Raw genomic sequence first — 21,803 nt, forward strand, 5'->3', positions numbered from 1 at the left:
TTTAATTATTTTTTTTGTCATCGTATAGTTTAATTAAAGACAAACTTTATTTTGATGTTTTTTTTTCAGAGCCAAAAAGTATGCGTAGAAATTTTGAGAATGCAGACGGATGAATATCGCGGCAACCCTTTCCTTTTTAAAGAAGCAAACTTCTTTTTCTTTGGGTTTTATGTTTCGATTTTGATATTTGTAATGACATAGTTAGCATACTAATTTCTACTTTTTTTACCGCCAAGTTTTTGCAATCCTCCATCGCTTGGAAGATCTCTCTTCTTCTTCATGCTATTATATTAGGATATCAAAATCTTTAATTTTTAATTTATTTCTTAATTGAAAAAAAAATATTGTGTCTTGTTTGGCAATTTGTTATCATACACTGCTTATATAGTAAAGATTGCAAAAAGAAAATGATATAAAACTGCCAAAAAAACACAAATTTGTCAATTTCAATTAAGAAATAAAATAAAGATTCAATATTTTTGATATCTTAAACTATTCTATTGATATATGATACAATCATATTATTTATGTTTAAAGATTTTTCATTCAATAAATTTCTTAAATTTATGCACCATACAATTTTTGTAATATTTAGCATTTATGAGTTAGATATGCTCTCTTTGTATAAAAGAATGTTAATTGTTGGCTTTCAATATATACAATGAAATTCATTCCAAAATATCTTGCTTTTTGATTATCTCACTTCTTAGAGACGGTCTTTCATGAAGATGAAAACACCTTTTCTTTTATGTTTAGTTTAGGAAGCCTCCTATTAAATATATATGCAGTCCCTCTCTCGATTCATCCATCTTTCAAACACTTACACCAACACAATTTCCTTTTTTTTAGCCTGCTTCTTTTGATTGTCTTAAGATTAATGACATCGAGTAAGCATTCATCATCCAAAATAAAGCTTCAAGCCTATCTAGAAAGGATATGGTTTGTAATGATGGAGATATGATGAATGTTTGGTGGGTTCAAGGATTAGAGTTTGGTGGTCGATGGGCCGCAAGTTCTTTGAAGGGTGGTAGAGTCATTTATATATTCCATCAAACTCTATAGGGGAGTTAAATGAATCTACTATCCCTTCGTAGAATGTGCGGTCTATCGGCCATCAAAGTTTAATTCTTGAACCCAACAAGTCTAAACAATATCTTCAACCATTACAAATCTTATATCTTCCCGATAGATATTACAGAAAATTAAGAATAAAACCAATCGATGGCATATTTTGAGGATGTTTGGAAAAGAGGGGATGTAACACAAGTGATGCCATAAAAAATAAGGAAAAAAAAGGAAGAGAAATAAATAATAAATATAGTTTTCTTTTGTTATAAGAGGATTTTTGCAAATATATACATCCCATTTAGATCATTAACATTTTTAGCAATATTGCAAATTTAATTGTAAATTTGGATAGTAAACTATTTAATTAACATGATATATAATAATGTATGCCGATATAGCTTTATATAGCATGTTTTGTAAGCAATTTGCAATGTTAAAAACATTAAAAAAAAAACTATTTATACTAGAAACAAAAAAAAAGAGACAATGTAAATTATATTGTATCATGATAATTTGATCAGTTATATGATAAATTTATATTTATTGTGTTAAATAATTCATATAGGAACAACATTAGCTAACTTATATATTGACTTGTCTGTATAACTGAATAATTTTGTCATTGCATCTCACAGCTTTAGTAAATTTGGAGTAAAATTATACAGCCACCACTCGCATAATCTTTAACCACCATGAGGTTGTTCGTTTGGTTGCCGCAGGTACATGCGGCTGCGGCGAACGCAGGTCTGGTTGTTCGTTTGGTCGCCGCAAGTTGCCGCAGCGGCGAACGCAATATCCTGCGGTTAATAATTTTGGACGTCGATTTGATTTAGGGATCAAAAGCGTTGCGTCTGCCGCACCGCTGCCGTCGCCGCTGCGGTGACCAAAAGAACACGCCCCATATCTCCTTTGTCACCTCTCAATTCACCACTTTAGTCATACCACCTTTTTTTACCACACAGATAAAATAATTATCACCACAACCAAGTACCATAGAATCATCACCGCCACCATATTCATCTATGTCTATATGTACCCTAAATTGTTTCCTAGCCTCCTCCCAATTTCATCGTCAACATATAATCATCAAGACCACCATATAATTTCAACCCCATCACCGTCGATTTTCAGATGATTGTGTCATGCATATGATAAACCCAACTTGGGTATAAGGAAAATACTTAACCCCTCTCAAACCATGGTTTCATCTATTCTTACTTATGAGCATGTCATGTTCTTCTTAGTAGTGGTTATTCAGGTCACCTAATTTTCCAAGCCTCTATATTTATACATTGGTATTATCCTTCTTTAAGCTAAACAATTAACAAAATTTCAGTTTTTCTAAATAATTTCAATTCATAAGTAAATATTGTATAAAAGTTTTACTTCATCAGTTTCATTATAACAGAAACCTGATGTTTAAGGGCGAAAAGACCGTCCACCCAAGGCTATGTTAGGTGCCACCTATGACATATTGGAACAAACCAATTACCAAATCCACTTATAATCTCGCTGAAGTTATATAGCTAACTCAATTTTTGAAACGATATATGAAAACTCTTAGCACATTATTGTACTCAAAAACATTTACTATATACAATAAGCAAAACTTACTTTTTCAAGTATTAAAGGTCTGATTGAACAACTTTCAGATTATTCAACCAAAAGTGGAGAAAAGCCAACACAACTGATTCAATAATAATTTTTATAAAACTACTATGTAATGGTCAGTTTATGGAGTATCTTTTTGAATAATGACGACCAGATCAATTCTACTCCAACAAACATGTACCAACTGTTGCATTCTAATGTCATCAATACAAAACAAGAAGACATCAAACTTAAAGCAAAAGAAGTTTTCGTTGTCAGAATAATTGTAATAAACAAATATATAGGAGGATTAAGTTTTAATATTTAAAAAGAAGCAAAATGTCTATCTGGAACTTAGTAGACATCATTAAAATAAATTATACACAATTAACAAGTTTAGTAAAGCTTTTAGTGTGCGCATTAAGGCATTTGCGTTTGTTGGGTGCATGAGTCATGAGCGGTGGTGCCATCCTTATTTGCTTATTGATTCCTTCCCATTCTTCAACTAAAAATGAATGATTAGTTATGGTCATGGAGTATTATTATTATTAATAGAATATATGAATGACCAGATCAATTCTAGTCTAACAAACATATACCAAACCTGTTGCATTATCATATATTTGTATATTGGTCAAACAAGTACCAAATGTTACATTCTTGATGTCATCAAGATTTGTGAAAGAAGACCTTATAACCATTTTTTTTTCTTATTCTTTACTAATATTTGTTGCTCGACAACTCACAAAGGCGTGTGTATATTAATATATTATACAATTTTCATTTAAACAAATCCAAAGTAATAGTCGTCATTAGCCGTCAAAACACAAAAATAATCTTTTGATCTTCTCCTTCTCGGGAAATTCAAAGAAACGATCATTCTCATGGCAGTTACCCTCGAAGTATCTCCGGCGAGAAAACGGCGACCGTTGGGATATCACGATTCTCCAAAGATGTCAGATTCGAAACTAACCCGGTCACTGTTCCTCGCCTGTCAAGAGGTTTCTTACATGCAGCCTCTCCGTTTCATCCTGAGACGGAACTCTCTCTCCATCATACGCAAGGTGAAGATATTATCCACAGTTTTCGAGGAGCTTCTTCTTCGATCCGACGACGACGACATCATGGTTGTTTACTCTCAATCCGCTCAGCTCTGTTTCGAAGAACTTCAAATTGTGATGCAGCGTATGAAGACTCTGATCGAGGATTGTTCAAGGTCCAGCAAACTATGGTTACTGTTACAGATCGAGAACGTGGCTTTTAGTTTTCACGACGTCGTCACGGATTTATCCACCGTCCTCGATATTTTACCGGTCAAAGAGTTTCGTCTAAGTGACGACTCACAAGATCTCATCATTCTCCTAAGAAAACAATGCTCTGATTCGATTCAGTTTGTTGAGCCACGTGACGAAGCTCTCCGTCGGAAAGTTACGGATACAATCGACGGAATCAAGCACCAGATCTCCCCAAATCAATCGAGGCTAGTCGAGATTTTCAACGGCCTCGGTTTTTCAGATTCCGTTAGCTTAACCGACGAAATCCAGAGATTAGAGGACGAAACTCATGATCAGATCGACGAGAGATCTAAATCCTTAGCCGCATCTCTCATCGGACTCGTTCGTTACACAAACTGTGTGCTGTACGGTCCTTCTACGCCGTCGGCTCATCCTGATTTCCGCCGCCATAAGTCGTTGTCCGACGCGAATATCCCGTCGGATTTTCGGTGTCCGATCACACTGGAGCTGATGAAGGATCCGGTGGTGGTTTCCACCGGTCAGACGTATGATCGAGAGTCGATCGATCTCTGGATCCAATCAGGTCACAGCACTTGCCCTAAAACAGGTCAGGTTCTCAAGCACACCAACCTCATACCTAACCGCGCCTTGAAGAATTTGATCGTGATGTGGTGCCGTGATCAGAAGATTCCGTTTGAGATATACGAAGACGGCGGCGGCGTAGGGTCTTTTGCTCCGTGTAAGGAGGCGGTGGAGTTCACGAGGATGCTGGTTTCGTTTCTGATCGATAAGCTCTCTGTGGCAGAGTCGAACGACGTCGTATACGAGCTCCGCGCTCTCGCTAAGTCAGACTCGGTGGCCCGAGCCTGCATAGCCGAGGCTGGAGCTATACCGAAGCTGGTACAATATCTAGGCTCGAAGTCGTCGAGTCTTCAGATAAACGCCGTGACGACGATCCTTAATCTCTCCATCTTGGAACAAAACAAAGCAAGGATCGTGGAAACAGACGGAGCTTTAAACGGCGTTATCGAGGTTCTGCGTTCAGGAGCCACGTGGGAGGCTAAAGCAAACGCCGCCGCGACTTTGTTTAGTTTGGCTGGCGTCTCAGCTTACAAAAGAAGACTCGGGAGAAAAACACGTGTCGTTAGCGGATTGGTTGACTTGGCAAAACAAGGTCCGACGAGCTCTAAAAGAGACGCGCTTGTCGCGATCCTGAACCTAGCGGCGGAGAGGGAGAACGTAGGGAGGTTCATCGAAGCTGGGGTAGTGGAAGCGGCAAGAGATGCATTCCGAGAGCTGCCGGAGGAGGCGGTGGCGGTAGTGGAGGCGGTCGTGAGGAGAGGAGGACTAATGGCGGTGTCAGCGGCGTTTGGTTCGATACGGCAATTGGGAGAGATAATGAGGGAAGGGGCGGATACGACGAGGGAGAGCGCGGCGGCTACGCTGGTTACGATGTGTAGGAAAGGAGGGTCAGAGCTTGTGGCGGAGATGGCGGCGATTCCAGGGATAGAAAGGGTTATATGGGAGATGATAGGGACGGGAACGGCGAGGGGAGGAAGGAAAGCTGCATCGTTGATGAGGTATTTAAGGCGATGGGCCGCCGGGGATTCCCAAGAGACGACGGTGGTGGAGACACAGAGCATTGTTGTGCCAACGCCTAATAGGATTTTTAATCCTGTTTCATAATTTTTGATTTTTTTTCTTTTTCCTCTTCTTCATTTTCAGTTTTTCTGTAAAGTTTAAAGGTTTTATTTTTCTTTTCCTTTGCGATTTCAAAAAAGAAATTGATATTCTTTCACTGTAACTGTAAATGTAATTACAGAAATGTAAACCCAAAACTTCAATAGATAAGTTTACTCAAACAAAGAAATGTAATTACTGATGATATAACAGAGAAGAAAATTACAGTATTGTTTACTCAAAAAAAGATTCAATGTTATTTCTGAATCATCTACATGAAAGCCTGCAGATTAAAAATAACATATACTTATACTAAACCAAGTTTATGTTTGCTACTAAAGACTTCACTCTGGTTTTCTCTAAAAGCAGCTCAAGTATCAAACAGGATATATTTACATTTCAGGAAACAAAGGGGACTCACCTACGTCAAGCATACAAATCCGTGGTGAGAGTCAAACATTGCTCCACACACACTTCAGGAATAGTCCTGCAAAACCGCAGAGTGAAGTTTAGTGTTACTGTAATAGATCTGCTTAACCAATAAAAGTCGTTTAAATGCATTTTAAGACAAATATTGCAAACATTTCAAACATTGGCATAGAGAAGTCTAAAAAATACAAAATAAAAAGACAAAGCTCACCTACTAAGTGTTGAATAATAAAAACACTTAGTGTAGTTTGATAATCACATTTGGTATGAGCTCATTGTTGTAGCACGTATATCATAATATTAACTTCGAATTTTCAATTTGTTTTAACAGTTTCAAGCAAAATAAATTGAAATATAATTTTCTCATTTGCCAAAAATAGTTTAACTCTCGTTACTAAATTGTGGCAGTTTCTTTACCCATATAGAGCATCCAAGTATCAAATTGTTCATATGACAGATGTCTTAATTAGTGTACTTCACCAAATCAATTCACACAATTAGGTTATACTCCTAATAAGAAACTTAAATTTTTATATGCAAAGAAAAAGAAAGAAAAATAAAACCTAAATACATGTGTGACACATGTGTTATGTCCGTATTTAGATACTAGTATAGTACGAGCCACTACAGGCCCATATATTAGAAAACCTATATGGATTGTCTTCTGCCCCAAGCCAGAAATAATAAATATGTACCTTTCTTCCTAACGTTGTCTAGGGTTTATATAGCCGCTCTCCACTTTCTCTTTCTTAATTGACCTAGAATCATTTTCCTCATAAATCCGCGAGCAAAGCTGAAGCAGCTCCTTCTGTGATTAAGGAGACGACGTCGCTTCCGAAGAAACATAAGAAAGACATGACAGATCAGACAATATCTGATGATGATCCGATGGAGATATTAAAATTATTGGCTGTTCGTCTTCATAATATCGAAGGAAAGGTGGATTTGATGGAAGAAAAGATGGATCTGTTGATCTCACTGATTAGGTCAAACAATGAAGTTAAAGTTGGCTCTGTAAAGGTCGAGGCAGAGAACATGATTGTCGATCAGGAGATCAATGTTAATAGTTCTGTCGGTACCCGTGCTCATGCTCATGCCCGTGCCCGTGCTGATCATGCTCATGATCGTGCTTACGCTTGCGCTCGTGCTCGTGCTCGTGCTCGTGCTCGTGCTCGTGCTCGTGCTTGTGCTCGTGGTTATGGTCATGGTGATAGTCGTGGTCTTTTGTGCAATTTCCGATCGGTAACATGAGTTGTTGAAGTTGAGTTGTATGTAACTTGTAGTGAATATTGGATTGGTAACTCATTTGTTAAGATTGAGTTATGCTCATAACTCCAAAATGTTACCAATCATGTTTTATTTTCAAAGTTTTTGAGTTAGAGTTTGAGTTATAAATATTGACTTACAACTTTGAGTTATATATCCATTTCTTAAAATTATTAAATCAAAACGTAACTCAAAATCATGGAATTTTTTTTATCAAAATTGAGTTGTACACTACAAGAGAAACGGCTATTAACGTCGTTTAATATTGATGTTAACGTCGGTTTTCAAACCGACTTAACATCGTCCGACGCAAAGTTTATTAGCTTCGCTTAATCAAATGACGCTAAATTTTACGTCAGTATATTAGGATCGATTTAGCGTCGGTTTTCATTTGACGCAAAAGTAAAAGGTCATATTTGTATTATTTCTACAACAGACGCATATTCATTTTTCTTTGTCTTTTTATATTTACTCTGTATAACTTTATAAAATAAAATTCAAACAAACCATAATTCCAATATATATTAAAAACAATAAACCGAATATAATCTTATTTACAATGAATATAACAGAAAATTAGAAAAATGAACTCATGTAAAAAAATCAACATATGAATTTTATTTACACTGATAACTTTTCATGTCTATCTCTTGGAACTTCTGAAGTAATAATCTCCATTGGAGAGCATGCAACTTTGTGCTTGTCCAAACTTTTTCACCTGCAACAACAAAATGAGTATTATAGGAAGTTTAAAAATCAACATAGACAATCAAAAATATTCCGGAAAGAAAAGAGAGACCATCATAGACAATCAAAAAATCAACGTAGTACCTATTATAATTTGCAGTAAAAATGGTAATTAACATATATACTAGCTGATTCACACCATACATGCATTGCCTTTGTGAGTTAGTATTGATGGAACAACTTGGCTCTTTCAAAAACCAATATTGCAAGGCTTTTTGGTGAATCCTTAAAGAAGAAATCAGTGACCATTTTGCGATGGTAACAAAATTGATAACCCATTTATTAAAACGTGTTTCATTTCATCTATAACCATTAATTTTGAAATGCTAATATAACATGTCACTAATTTGAGTTGATTTAACTCGCTACTAAATTGTGCAAATGTACCATTCAAAAATATCGTTGTAAATTCATTGCAAGTTAGCAGATAAATATAAATTTGCAATGATACTAGTATTTTGTCGCAAATTCCAAGCAAAAATGATGGAGTAAAAGGTTCATACATTGTTCTAAGAGATTTCCGAGGGATATATATAAATTGATAAATCAAAGCTAGATACTAAGTTTAGAAGAATACTCTTGTTCCAAAATCTCAGATTTAGAGAACAAAAAACTCTTATAATTCAATATCCTCGTTTCAAGCATTAGACACCTATTTTTAATCAAAATACATTCACAATTACATAGTTCGAAATACTCACAACTCACAATGCAGAGCATTAGAAAATCATGTAAATCCCAATTACCATTAGAAAATACTCTTGCTATGAAACAAGTAACACCAACAGTTTTTTCTTTTGACCAAACTATAAAAAAAAAATAGAAAAGAGAAAAAGCAAAACAGAGGAAATCCAAAACCAAAGTGTTTTGCTCTCTTGTTTACTTTACTCAACTTGTTTCATCTTCTTCTCCAAAAATCTATTTTTGCTCTGCATTGTTGCTTCTTCTCTTTTCCTCGTTATCTCTTTCATCTCTTCTCTGAACCTTTCTTCTATCTTTTCTAGCTCCTCTTTTAACCTCTCATCTTCTTCTTCTTCTTCCTCCTCCAAGCTTCCTGGTTTCTCTGCTTCTTGATCTTCTGTTTTCGCAGCTACCGTCGGGTTTGCCTCGTCATCGGACAAAGAGTGACTAATGGATTCACCAGCTTGAGGATTTGCACCGTTCTGTTTCGGATGAATAAGATGATCAACCGTTACATCGGTTTTCCAACTCGGTATCAAATTGACGAGTAATACGTCAATCAGTTCTGCTATAAACTTTACGTTTTGATCCGTCAATTCGAGCTGTTCAACCATCTCACTTGAAACATTAGAAGCAGTGTCACCTTCTTGAAAGAATAGGAAATGGATGTTCCTCACACGCCCTACACACAAAAAAAAAAACTCAACATCAACTCTTTTGCCTATGCATTTCACATTTTTATAAATGAACATATACATTTGACTATTATTGTAACAAATAAACGCAAAAGACGCACAAAATTTATAAGGCTAAAGACGCTTACCATTTTCATCGACTATACGAAGAATGAGCGAGACCGAGTTTTCATCATTTTCTTCACCTTTGAGGACAAAGAAGTTTCCTCGCTTTGCCCTTCTAACCTCAATACACTTCGATCCTGAATTGTTGCTTCTAATAACAATAGGAAGGTTACTGTCTTCATCGATATTCATTGACATTGGTCTATTCCCAGCATTAGGCGGTCCTTCAGACATAAGACATCGCTCTCCGAATGATCCTTCTTTGGGCATTACAATGTCGGGCAGTGGTAATGGATTGTTCATAACTAAACCATTAACGTTGAGAAAAGAATCCAGTAAAAGCTCCTCTGCTGATAACCTTTCAGAAGCTGGCAATAAACATTTCTCGATAAATTTCATTACTTCTGGATCTTTAACCTTAGAAAGTGAAGCTGGTTTGATCCCCTAAGGAAAAAACAAATCACCATAGTAAGTGATTAAATTTTGTTTGTATGAGAAATTATCAATGGCGGATTAGAGACAATGTGCAAATATCGAACTTACCGATGAAACTTTCTTGTAGATTTGGGCAGAGTTTCTACATTCACAATAAGGATATTCAAAAGTCACCATTTCCAACATACACATTCCAAACGAATATATATCAGCGAGCTCGTTGTAGTTCTCATCATAAAGCTCAGGCGCCATAAACTCAGGTGTTCCTGTTGGTTATAACACTTTCAATTTAAATGTGATCCTTAAAAACAAAGAAATAGGATGAAATTTGTGTTACATACCAATCACACTCTTGGCATTAGCTTGTTCCATGACAGTAGCTAAACCAAGATCTCCTATTTTCACTTCTCCATGGTTACCATTGATAAAAATGTTGTCACATTTGATATCTCGGTGTATAATCGGAGGATCTTGACTATGTAGATATTTCAACCCGGTTAAAATCTGCCTCGCCCAACACTTGACAGCCTTCATATTCACCTTTCTATGTTTCTTACGGTACCTTTAAGAAAACCAAAACTTGACTGCTTTAGTCACAACTCCAAAAACCATTATAACAAAATAGCAAAATGAGTAAAAATACGTACTGTCGTAGGCTTCCTGAAGTGAACAACTCTGTAATTATGTTAACCGTTTTGTTCTTGTCATCGATCCACGAGTTATAAAACCTGATAATGTTTTTGTGCTTCAGCGATTTCAAAAGCCGCACTTCGGAATACAGCCTCTCTAAACAATCAGGTGATTGCAAAAGATCGTCAATCTTTACTTGATTCCAGGCGACTTCAATCCCATCTACTTCGTCGAATCCCTTAAAACTGATCATATTGTTCAAGAGAGTTAAAGAAATGACAAATTCAAGATTCTCTCATAGCATCAAAAAGAACAAAACTATGATGATGTCAAATCACACGATATGAGATTGGAAAAAAGGGATACACTGTCTTGGATGCGCCTTTGCCTATTACTTCTTTGTACTGAAAAGGTTTACACATATATAATAAATTTGGTCAAGGAGAAACAGAGGAAATTATTATGGTGGAAGCTAATATTTTGTAACATCATCTTACAAAAGAAAGTGATTGGATTACTAACCCGAATATATCGACAAGTTGGGTCGATTTCAAGAACTTCTGGGTCAGGAGGTTCTACGACAGCAGAAGCATCTTCTGAACCTTCCATATCTTTATGATTAAGCTTTCTTCAAAACCAAAGTTGTAAGCTATAACAAAAAAAAATGCAAAACATAAACATAAGCAACGACGCAGTGACGTTCATGTGTTCGGTAGAAAGGGACTTCTCATCAAAACTCAGATATTATTAAGATGAACATGAGATTCGAAATTACATGGAAAATGAAGGTTGGTTCTGTTCTAAAGTTTATTAGCCAACTTAACTCGAAACGAGAAAAAAGAAACCCTAATTAACCCAAAGAGCTAGAGAACCCTAATTTTGTAAAATCGATAGAAGAAAAGGGAGAGACAAGGAAGGGCCAATGATTATAACAAGTGTTGTGTTTAGTTGTTCAATCTAAAACACACAAACAACAAAACTTGGTTCCACCTGATTTATCTCTCCAAACTATTTATATAAAACAAAATTAAAAATGCCAAAAAATTAAGTCTTCCTAAAAAGCCTAGCCCATGTAACTCTTTTTTAATAATCATCCACGATTCCTCATGCAATTTTAATATAAACTTCTTAAAAAAATCAAAATAAATTTTGGGCCTCTTGGTCTTATATACTATAGTCTTAAGGATAACACCATAACCATACGTTTTCGGTTTTGGAGTCGATCGCTCGGGTGTTAGGTGACGTATTTTACAGATGGCATCTGATCATTGGATGTTGGTGACATGGAAATACTCAAATTGTTTTTAAAGAAAGAAACCAAATCAATGATTACGTTTTTGAATCCCTTTTGGTGTCTTTAAGCATCGTTTACCTGATCGGTATCTGAACAGACAAATATTCGCTTTTTTTTGCAAGATGTGATCTTTTTCGTTAGCATGAGATCAGACAACAACGATCATTGAAAGTGACTTCAACCTCTGCATGGCACGCGTCGTCGCATAACTTAAACCCAAATTCCATTTCATACATTTAAAACCCGTATATGCACAAATCTAGTAGTTTTACAAGTATTGGATCATAAGCCTATTTTTATCTTCTTTTGGCCCATCATCGTTTACTATCTTTGTGAGCTTGGTTTGGTCCAAAAGACTCAAAACATTATAAATCCAAGCTCGACAAATAAGGATCAACAAGTCGCAAAGAAACCATCCTAGATCCATAGTAAAGGTGTTCAGATCAATTGGAACAAAATTGATTATATAACAAGCAATAGTCTACAGATTTACATTGCATATAGTTCACAGTAACATACAACTATGATCTCTTTTACAAATCCTGTAGGTCTCTTTATACTATTCGTACCTTAAGTGAACACGAACCCATTTAGCTTTTGGTGCTTTTAGTTCCTCCATAAAGTTACAGGCTTGGGAATGGGATTTTTTTCAGGTAGGTTTTGATGCTTCGGTCAAAGCTTGAAAAACGCTTTGTTGTGTCATATCTTCCACAATCACAACTTTATCTCGTGACTTAGATCCTGAACCGAGTGAGACCTGTCTTTTTTTCACTCCCAATACCTGTTGAAGATAACATTTTTAGAAGTGAGGATGTGATAAGAATGATTCATCACCTCTTAACTATCAAAATCAACAGACACACCATTCTCGCTACTAAACTCAGTGCATACCCATTGCAATCTAAATCATGACAACAACTAAACTACATGTAGTTTCAAAGTTAAAGATAATTTTTTTTTTCTCTATGAAAGCTCACAAGTGCAGTAATATGACTAATGGCTCAACGAGAATGTGAGATATACTATACACATTGCTCATATCCTATAGAAGAAGGAAGGAGAAATCTTAATCATACCATCAAAAACATTACAGAGAGACAATTCTACATCACGTTATCAAACTATGAGAGTAACCAGAGTATCAAACACCTTCAAAGAACCTGAAAGTTGAAAACTTTATCTGCAAAAAAAGAGATGAGAAGAGAGAGGGAGAGAGAGAGAACTTACAGAGCTCATGTACTCGAGAAGAGCTGCGTTAGCTTCACCATCTCTTGCCGGTGCGTCGATCTGAACGCCCACCGCTTCCTCGCTCACATCTCCAGATTCAAAACAGAGAAACTAAATTCAGAAAAATCTCAAACGGTATATAAGAATCAAACCGATATAAATGAAAGTGTGACGAAAGAGTAGATATATACCGGTGATGGAGGCGGATTTGGAACCTGGCTTAGCGTGGATGGTGATGGCGACGGAGGAAGGTGTAAGTAGTCGCAAACACGCCGGAAAACTCGAAGATTCTGCGGCGGTGGATTTGGCCGTCGTTGATCCGGCCGAATTGTTCTTCTTTCCTTTCTTCGTCGGAGCCATCTTTTTTATTTTTCTTAATCGGTAGAGTCTTGGGTTTATATTTTAGTAGGCTTTGGATTTAGGCCCTTTGGGTTTTGGATTTGACTATATATAAAAGGAGAGTCTTGAACGCTATGTACAAAAGATTCTTATAGACACTAGTGGCTGAGATATCGATCACAAGGGTTCTATTTCTACACAAGGATTCAAGAAAATTTGACCGACTCTTTACAAGTACCTCAGGGAGAGACAATCAAATCTGTAAGAACTTGTGCTTGTAGAATTCGTCGAAAGAGAGACGCTTAACTGCAGAAAACAGTAACTATAAGGACTGAATGAATATATAATAGCGATGCGGAGACACGGTGAACCTGCAAATGTATGAGATCTTTATGTACCTGGATTAATAGAAAGCAACCTTGAGCAGACGTCGATGCAATCTGGATGCAATTGCTGAAGAATCAGCCGAGAGAAGGGAAGAGATGTACTAGATCTGATGTTCCTTAGAACCTATGGTTAGTAGAAAAATAAGTTAAATGGCATGGGAGCTTTTTGGATCAAAGAATGCTACTAATAACTAATTCAAAATCTCACCTGAACATTGTTATTACCGCGGAAAGGTGGATACCCGTGAAGCATCTCGAAAAGGATTGCTCCTACACTCCACATATCAGCCTGCAAATGTTTTTCTAAAGTGAATTTTCCACTGCAAAACCATTCAATGGAATCATAATACTGTCATAAAACAATGTCACACCTTTTCATTGTATCTTTGAAACTGAAGAACTTCAGGAGCCATATAAAACGGAGAACCACACACTGTCTCAAGATACTTGCCTGGAACTAGTTTTCTGCTTTTACCATGAAACATATCAAATGCTATAAAACACTTCCATAAAAGCATAGTTCTCTCCTCAAAAAACATTAAAAATTCTACCTTGCAAGACTAAAATCAGCTATCTTCAACACCAATTCATCACCAGATCCAACAAGTAAAATGTTCTGTTTCCAATTCAAAACCTTGTAAATCACAGTTCAACAAATCAAACTCAAATCCAAAATTATAAATGAATCTAAAACATTACCTCAGGTTTCAAGTCCCTATGAATAATGTGATTATCATGAATGATTTCCAAACCAGCTCCTACATCAAAAACATTGATATGAATCTATTAAGTCCACAAAGAAGCAAATACAGTAATATCATGATCCTGTAACAAAACAGTTAGATACCAATTTGCTTCATAAACCTCTTAGCTACATCTTCTTCTACTCTCCCATGACGTTGAATATACGATGATAGAGTTCCACCATCACAATACTCCAAAACCATAACGAGAAAATCTTCATCCTAAAATACACACAAAATTCGAAAAAAATTTGGAATCTAGAGAGTAACACTAATTCGTGTGTTGGAATCGTACTTGAAAAAATTGGAGGAGACGGATGATATTGGGATGATGAACGGAAGATAAAAACTCGAGCTCGTTGTTCAAACAGTTTCGGAGATTGCGATTGAGCTTAGAGAGATCGAAACACTTCATCACTGCTTCTTCTCCGGTTAACCTGTGATTTGCTAACCAAACTGTAGATGTTAAACTCTCGCTGAGCTTCGATTTAGCTTTGTATTCATCAATCATCACGACAGGCTCCATCGTTTTTTTCAAAATTTTTTGTAGTGAGAAAGGGTTTGTTTAGATCCTCTTGTGTTAGCTTTTTCGTAAACGGATCATGTTTGTGTTCCGACGTCGTTTTGTGTTTACTAAAGTATTATATTACTTAGTATCTCAGCCAACGGATCACTGTCTCCGGAAACTAAGTCAGAGAAAAAGAAGATTTTTCTAGAATCTAAGTCGAAAGAAAATGAGATTTTCTTGAAAGCTAAGTCCTAAAAAGGGAAACATTAACACTTACTTTACATCCAAATTCGAAAGAGATCGAGACCATAAACTAAAACTAAAGGCAACCTGATTAAATCTCGAAGACAAAACACAAGCACCAACAAACAAATCGACTTTTTCTTTATGAGATATCTTTGAATGAGATTTACCGAGGACGCCCACGGCCAATCCAGCGATAACATCAGCTTCCTTCTATTATGATGAGAGACAAACTCTCGAAACCAAGTGACAAAGGCTTAGCAACCCGACAAGTAAAGGCCAAAAACTAAACTTTATATAACACATCCATATGTGGCATGGACGATTGTGCGTTAAGGAACGCCTAGATAAAAACCTTATAGAAGCGTTCCAACTTGATGAACATCCACAGACACTCGACCAAAAAGGTTACCAACCACAACGACCTCCACCTCCACCAAAGAGAAAACAACCTGAAAACTTAGTATTATCTTTACACAAAGAAGCCTCTGCTTAGTAGGGAGACGATCCAAATGGGAAAAAAATCGATAAAGCAAGCCAAAAGTAGTGAGCAAAGAGACGAAAGTTGGATGGAGGCTAACAAGAGACCACACTCCAGCTATGTCGGCGGAATTGTAACAACGAAGAGCACAGAAACGACAACCAAATTTGGGTCAAAGACAACAAAGATAATGACTTTATTATAAGCATATCGTAGATCTATTAGATCCGACACCAACCTCTTCACATAATTCATAACCAAACATATATGATATGTTTTACCACTTCCTAAGATAACACAGCTTCAAACCCATATTAAACGAGCGAGAATCCCCAACTGAATGCCAAAAAATCATAAATCTAACGAATTGAAAACAATACATTAAAGCAGGAAAAAAACGGGAAGCCAGATGAGAATCGCCGATCATCGAATTCGTTTCTTCTTTTTACTAAAGTTACGTTTCTTTATGTTTTTAGTATTATATCTTCCTACTAATGCTTTGTTTCTCGTGTAGGAAATCTTGGTTTTGTGTCCACCACCCCCAACAACAATTTAATTTCCATCAGATCGATTCAGCTGCCACATCCTAAAGGGAAAAAAGCATAGCATCAACACACTTATTTACCCGCCAAATTAATGAGCCAAAATCGTCATTTGCTCGGTAGCAAAAAGTAAATTTGTGGCAATTTGAATAACACTTTGAGAATATTGAAGTCCGGACAAGTTTTTTTTTGGTAAAAGTGGTTAAAAATCCAAAATTCATTCTTCGATTGATAGCTCAGTTAGCTAGTAAATATGGTTAGTTATTTTGGATTTTACGGATTCTCCTGTCATTATTTCTATCTTCTTTCTCTATAATAAATTAAGTTCAAAAATAATTTATTCCATTACGTATATATTTATTATTTACATAAAAGTATCCGTTTTTACTCTTTTTATTTTTTTTATATAAAAATCACTTTCACATACCCGCTTTTAATTTTATGCAACCTAGTTTTACGTGTTTGACAAGTTTTCCTGTTTTCAAAATTCTTTCCTTCTTTTAACTAGTTTTTCCTTTTTCTTTTTTTATAAAATTACTTTCTCCGTTATCAAATTATAAAAAAGTTTAAGGTAAAAATACGCATATTTAAATTTGGAAAACATCTTTGCTCAAATTTTTTTTTTTGCAAAACATCTTATAATATGAAACAAAAAAAAGTTTTATACTATAAAGCTGAAGGAGTATTGTTCTATTATAGATAAAATTTTATTGGCCCTCTTGTTAATCGTTCTAAAATGATGAATTCTCCCTACACTAATTTACGCCAATTTCTATGATTTGTTATATATTACTTTTTGTGTTTCAGAAAATAAACTAGAAACATATTCTTATTTTCTTTTGCGAGCCCAAAAACTAACCTTTTTTTTTTTTGCCAGACCTCATTCTTTATCAATGGTGTACATTTGTTTGAAAGTAACTATACGAAGTGGTAAGGTATACTTTCATTTCAATACATGAATTACATGATATGCATTCTACAGCCATATGAATCTTCTTTGGACAAAAAAAAAAACATGTTATACATACATAAAAAATCCACAAATGCAGCATAGTTATAAGAAAATACTAGATATCATTACCATCTTAATAGTTAAGTTATAGTCGTATAGAACATAGTATATTAAATTCAATAGAAGTAAAAATACATACGATAAGTCTGATCAATATATTATAATGGTGCACCCATGCTATAAAAATTATTTAGCTATATACAAGTCTCTATATTGAATTTGTATCAATTTTTTTTAACTCTGATGATGGTCTTCACTTCACCACAAGTGATTTTGCTCTGTCGTCGTCGTTGTAGTGTTAGTCTCATAGAGTGATAGCCAAGTGAAATTAAAACAGCCTGGCTCTGCAATATCTCTTTAGCTCATTTGTGGAAAGATATATTTTTAAAATGGTCATATACAGTCATACTCATATGTGAGAGTTAATTTCCACCCCCACAATTAAGTCACTTAGCAATTTTGTAGTGTTAATTATTTAATGTAAAATTTCTCTTAATTTGGTTAATATCTTTTTCTTATATTTACTATGTGATATACAATTAATTAAGAAAAGAAATATATAGCATAAAAATCATATATATATTGTTTTTCTTTTTTTTTAATAAATTTGAAAAGCTGGCTCGCCAACTGGTTGTATCCTTTTTTGCTAAAACTATTTCCTTTTTTTGTTTGTATTTTTCTCAAAAAATGACTATTACAATTGTAATTACATAAAATGATCCACCTGTAAAAAAGTAAAATAATTACCATCAGTGTAATTGGACACTTGTCAAAACTTGTAGATAAGATCTATCACTTTCTGTATTATAAAAGGCATCCATACTTGTTGTAATAAGATATAAACAGCTTCAATCCATACAAATAAAAACCTCTCACTTAATAATATCAATCTCTAAAAAATCTATATCAATGTTGGTGGGAAATAGAAGTAGAGATGAAGTTTATACTTCTGAATTCACTTCTCTTCTCCTCAACCAGTTTCCGGCCAGTACTAATCTTCTTATTGTTGACTCCAATCTCGCCGCTTTAATCTATATGAGAAACCTCATCAAACGAATTGGCTATGAAGGTTTCTCTCTCTCTCTCTCTAGTTTTTATCGGTTTGGACTTTGGAGAGTTGCTAGGGTTAGGGTTAGGGCTTTATAACTTTTTTTTCTTTTTCTTTGTGGTGTTTTAGTGACGATTGAGCAGGATGCGGAGAAAGCTCTTTCGTTCTTGACGAGCTGCAAACATGACATCAACATTGTGATTTGGGAATATCATATGCCTGGAATTAATGGACTTCAAGCTCTCAAGAGCATTGCTTCAAAGATGGATTTGCCTGTGATGAGTATGTAACTCGCAAGCTACCTTTTTACTTCAAATCTGTCTTTATTATATTGAAATTAACAATATCTGTTTGGTCTTTGTGTAGTTATGTCTGATGATAACCAAACAGAATCGGTGATGAAAGCAACACTCCATGGTGCTTGTGACTATGTTATGAAACCGGTTGGAGAAGATGTGTTAGCCAACATATGGCAACACATTGTCCGCAAGAAGGTGATGTCTAAACCCAACATAACTCCACCAGTTCAGTCAGATCTGGCTCAGTCTTATGGTTTCAACCAAGGTCAAGTTGGTTCCATGTTCGTAGAGCAATATCAAAACATCTATCAGACAGAAGAGAGAGCTGCAATAAGAGAATGGTCCGGAGAAATCCAACCGGTTCAATCAGATCTGGTTCATGAGATCAATGTCGTAGACCAACACAACGAGTATTTCAAAACCATCAACCAAGGTAATGACCAACAAAACATCGAGAGAGCAGCTACGAGACCAGGTATAACATGGAATGGAGAAACCCAACCAGTTCAATCAGATCTGGTTCAGATCAATGTCGTCGACCAACGCACCGAGTATTTCAAAACCATATGCCGCCGATCTATTGGCCAAGAAAACATCGAGAGAGCGGCTACGATACCAGGTATGACATGGAATGGAGAAATGCAACCATTTCAACCAGATCTGGTTCAGATGAACGAGTACTTATACCAACACAACGACTACTCCCAGACCATAAACCAAGGTAATGGCCAGCAAAGTGTTGCCAAGAATGATGAGCAGGCAGCCAAGAAACCGCGTGTGCTATGGGATGCTGAAGAAATCCAATATGCTCCGACAGATCTTGTTCAGACCGATGGTTTCAACAATGGTAACAGCGTACGAAACACCACAAGGAGAGTGGAGAGAAAGAAGAGGAGACAGCGGATGATATGGACCGAAGATCTTCACCAGAAATTTCTTGAAGCCATCGACATGGTTGGGGGAATTAACAGTAAGTATATCAAACTTTTTCTTGATCTCTAAGTCTTTTAATCTCTTGTTGATTGTAATGTTTTGTTCTAACTAATCGTGTTTTGTATCAAACGCAGAAGCTAATCCAAAGGTACTTCTCGACTGCTTGCGAGGAATGAATATCAAAGGACTCACAAGAAACAATTTGTCTAGTCATCTTCAGGTAAAGAACAAAATAAATTCAATATTTAATTTGTTTCTTTCATGACAAGCAAAACATTGAACTAGGGTTTTATTCACATACCGATAATACAAGTTCCACCATTGTTGTGCAGAAACACCGTATCTATCTTGAAGAGAACCAAATCAATCAACAGAAGAAAGAGACTGGTTGGTCCACTGCGTATGGAGCTGCAGCGCTTCCTCAATCTTTCCAAGGTGCAAACAACGTCAACGCAGCCATATCACCATACCTTATGAATGGTCCAGGGCCCGTGAACCCGATCCAGTGGAATCAATACCAAAAGCGAGCAGTGAACCCGATCCAGCAGAACCAGCTTCAAAAGGGAGCAGTGAACCCGAACCAGCAGAACCAGTTTCAGAAGGGAGCAGTGAACCCGAACCAGCAGTACCAGCAGAACCAGCAGTACCAGGAGAACGAGCAGAACCAGTTTCAAGATGGCTACATGACGATGAACACGAACCCGTTCATAACCAATGCTGTGTCTCATTTTCCCAATCTTGACCATGAAATCCACCAGCCTCAACAGCAGCAGTATCAGCCATCTCCTCAGTTTAATTACGGGATGAGCAATGAAGAACCTGGACAAGCCTCTGACATCTTTGCACCGGATCTTGGACTCACTTATCCAAGTTTCCCATATATGTGAGATCCAGTTCGTTCGAGCCAAGGGCTACAACATTTTCATCAATCATGCGATGTGGCCTTCTTTATCCTTTAAGGCTCTCGTTTTTTTTTTTTCTTTTAAGACATCCTTATTATCCTGTCTCCTTGTTATCCTGTCTATGTAGGGAGATTATTTATTTTATTGGGAATTTGTATTTTGGATGTTTTGAGAGAGTAATATTGTGACTTCCCTTGTTTAGTCACTAGATATTTTACTCTCTATATATCATTTCTTTTTAATTGATATATCCAACTCATTACAAATATTTTTAATTTGTGTGGATATTATGCAAATCTCAGTAAACCAATAACATTGGCCATAATTTACACATGTCATCCTTGTCTTAAGTTGTTTTTGTTTATGGAAAGGTTATCTTACTTTTAAAAAGGACTAGATTTGTTTTCCTTTATACTACTAGGTGATGACCTGTGCTACTGTTGGATCATATACGAACCCATGTGAGTGTTCGTATTATCCAACTTAGACCAGAATTAGTATTGCCTTCAAAATGTGAGGTATCATAGTTGCATTTTATCCATCCGGTTTCGACCTGCAGCCCTCCATATAGGAATCACGTTTCACTCCGATCTATGAAACGTTGTAGTTGTTCTTCATCCCACTGTCCATGTTGTTGGTTAATAAGAGCTAGCCTTGACTTTGATCTTTGGGTCTGTTGTAGGTAGCAACATATATATATATCTAAGTGAATGCCAGCCATAAATATGAAAATGGCATATAACTAAGTTTTGCATTGACAACTTTTTTGAATCCTAGCGGAGGCACAATCGTATATAATTCAGGCGTATATATGTTTCCTTCTTCTTCCTTGAAAATGTAGCTTCCACAAATGTGGAGTTGGATGATATCGAGGAACACTAAAATCCAACACTAGCAAAACACATGAATGTATTTGTTTCAACAATACCTATCCTACTTAATATATTTTGCTTCAGTATATTTTTTCATAGCATATAAAATTTGGATCAATTACGAGCTACACCCTTATTTGATGGATGTTTATAAGTTTTGCCAATTTATCAAAAAAAAACTTTCGAATTTGCCATTTTCTTCTATATACATGATACTTGGGTTTATTATGTTCAAATTTTTTTTAGGATATAGATTTGTTACAAAGTATGTGTTTCATGGAAAAGAATATTCCAATAAATGTTTAGTTTTTTAAAATGGCAACAATGGAAAATTTCAAAGAATATTGAAAAACAAAGGCAAATTTGAAAAATGCCTATGCAAAAATGGCTTTTAATTATATAATATTCCCGTT

The 21,803-nt window shown here is 35.9% G+C and overlaps 5 protein-coding genes across 8 annotated transcripts; 2 read left to right on the forward strand and 3 right to left on the reverse strand.

Moving 5' to 3' along the window:
- The first annotated feature begins 3,322 nt into the window (after positions 1-3,322).
- On the forward strand, positions 3,323-5,737 carry LOC17896968 (U-box domain-containing protein 16). The gene has a single exon (XM_006306873.2). It carries the CDS (start codon positions 3,543-3,545, stop codon positions 5,577-5,579), a length of 2,037 nt encoding a protein of 678 aa, XP_006306935.1. The 5' UTR covers positions 3,323-3,542; the 3' UTR covers positions 5,580-5,737.
- A 3,034-nt stretch (positions 5,738-8,771) lies between these two features.
- Positions 8,772-11,185, reverse strand: LOC17900706 (probable serine/threonine-protein kinase WNK7). The gene is made up of 7 exons (XM_023789931.1): positions 11,084-11,185; positions 10,928-10,965; positions 10,579-10,806; positions 10,273-10,493; positions 10,040-10,197; positions 9,520-9,940; positions 8,772-9,378 (listed from the first exon to the last, which is right to left on the reverse strand). The coding sequence occupies exons 1-7, from the start codon at positions 11,168-11,170 to the stop codon at positions 8,900-8,902; spliced, it is 1,632 nt and encodes a 543-aa protein (XP_023645699.1). The 5' UTR covers positions 11,171-11,185; the 3' UTR covers positions 8,772-8,899.
- Positions 11,186-12,284: 1,099 nt separating this feature from the next.
- LOC17900079 (UPF0235 protein C15orf40 homolog) lies at positions 12,285-13,461 on the reverse strand. The gene is made up of 3 exons (XM_006305823.2): positions 13,274-13,461; positions 13,083-13,171; positions 12,285-12,636 (listed from the first exon to the last, which is right to left on the reverse strand). Exons 1-3 carry the CDS (start codon positions 13,440-13,442, stop codon positions 12,505-12,507), a joined length of 390 nt encoding a protein of 129 aa, XP_006305885.1. The 5' UTR covers positions 13,443-13,461; the 3' UTR covers positions 12,285-12,504.
- On the reverse strand, positions 13,443-15,133 carry LOC17899951 (serine/threonine-protein kinase ATG1t). 4 transcript variants are annotated; one of them, XM_023777437.1, is made up of 9 exons: positions 14,846-15,131; positions 14,655-14,772; positions 14,507-14,565; positions 14,359-14,423; positions 14,179-14,272; positions 14,016-14,096; positions 13,820-13,931; positions 13,660-13,727; positions 13,443-13,526 (listed from the first exon to the last, which is right to left on the reverse strand). In XM_023777437.1, exons 1-8 carry the CDS (start codon positions 15,074-15,076, stop codon positions 13,675-13,677), a joined length of 813 nt encoding a protein of 270 aa, XP_023633205.1. In that variant the 5' UTR covers positions 15,077-15,131; the 3' UTR covers positions 13,443-13,526; positions 13,660-13,674. The 4 variants fall into 4 exon arrangements, with proteins under 4 accessions (XP_023633205.1, XP_023633206.1, XP_006304751.2 ...); XM_023777438.1 differs by lacking the exon at positions 13,443-13,526 and having other exon boundaries at positions 13,557-13,727; positions 14,655-14,742; XM_006304689.2 differs by lacking the exon at positions 13,443-13,526 and having other exon boundaries at positions 13,557-13,727.
- A 3,094-nt stretch (positions 15,134-18,227) lies between these two features.
- On the forward strand, positions 18,228-20,723 carry LOC17898701 (putative two-component response regulator ARR19). Its single transcript, XM_006304383.2, has 5 exons — positions 18,228-18,405; positions 18,514-18,666; positions 18,751-19,653; positions 19,751-19,836; positions 19,949-20,723. Exons 1-5 carry the CDS (start codon positions 18,246-18,248, stop codon positions 20,501-20,503), a joined length of 1,857 nt encoding a protein of 618 aa, XP_006304445.1. The 5' UTR covers positions 18,228-18,245; the 3' UTR covers positions 20,504-20,723.
- The last annotated feature ends 1,080 nt before the right edge of the window (positions 20,724-21,803 follow it).

The sequence above is a fragment of the Capsella rubella genome, unplaced genomic scaffold, assembly GCF_000375325.1.
Source record: "Capsella rubella cultivar Monte Gargano unplaced genomic scaffold, Caprub1_0 scaffold_1, whole genome shotgun sequence".
NCBI classification, from domain to species: domain Eukaryota; kingdom Viridiplantae; phylum Streptophyta; class Magnoliopsida; order Brassicales; family Brassicaceae; genus Capsella; species Capsella rubella.

Coding starts and splice junctions, on each gene's coding strand:
- LOC17898701 (XM_006304383.2), top strand. CDS start 18,246: ATGTTGGTGGGAAATAGAAGTAGAGATGAAGTTTATACTTCTGAATTC. Junction 18,667..18,750: donor GATGGATTTGCCTGTGATGA/GTATGTAACTCG, acceptor GTCTTTGTGTAG/TTATGTCTGATGATAACCAA. Junction 19,654..19,750: donor CATGGTTGGGGGAATTAACA/GTAAGTATATCA, acceptor TATCAAACGCAG/AAGCTAATCCAAAGGTACTT.
- LOC17896968 (XM_006306873.2), top strand. CDS start 3,543: ATGGCAGTTACCCTCGAAGTATCTCCGGCGAGAAAACGGCGACCGTTG.
- LOC17899951 (XM_023777437.1), bottom strand. CDS start 15,076: ATGGAGCCTGTCGTGATGATTGATGAATACAAAGCTAAATCGAAGCTC. Junction 14,424..14,506: donor ATAGGGACTTGAAACCTGAG/GTAATGTTTTAG, acceptor AATTGGAAACAG/AACATTTTACTTGTTGGATC. Junction 13,932..14,015: donor GCGGTAATAACAATGTTCAG/GTGAGATTTTGA, acceptor TACTAACCATAG/GTTCTAAGGAACATCAGATC.
- LOC17900079 (XM_006305823.2), bottom strand. CDS start 13,442: ATGGCTCCGACGAAGAAAGGAAAGAAGAACAATTCGGCCGGATCAACG. Junction 13,172..13,273: donor CAAATCCGCCTCCATCACCG/GTATATATCTAC, acceptor TTGAATCTGGAG/ATGTGAGCGAGGAAGCGGTG. Junction 12,637..13,082: donor TTCTCGAGTACATGAGCTCT/GTAAGTTCTCTC, acceptor TATCTTCAACAG/GTATTGGGAGTGAAAAAAAG.
- LOC17900706 (XM_023789931.1), bottom strand. CDS start 11,170: ATGGAAGGTTCAGAAGATGCTTCTGCTGTCGTAGAACCTCCTGACCCA. Junction 10,966..11,083: donor CAACTTGTCGATATATTCGG/GTTAGTAATCCA, acceptor AAACCTTTTCAG/TACAAAGAAGTAATAGGCAA. Junction 9,941..10,039: donor TCTACAAGAAAGTTTCATCG/GTAAGTTCGATA, acceptor TTTTTTCCTTAG/GGGATCAAACCAGCTTCACT.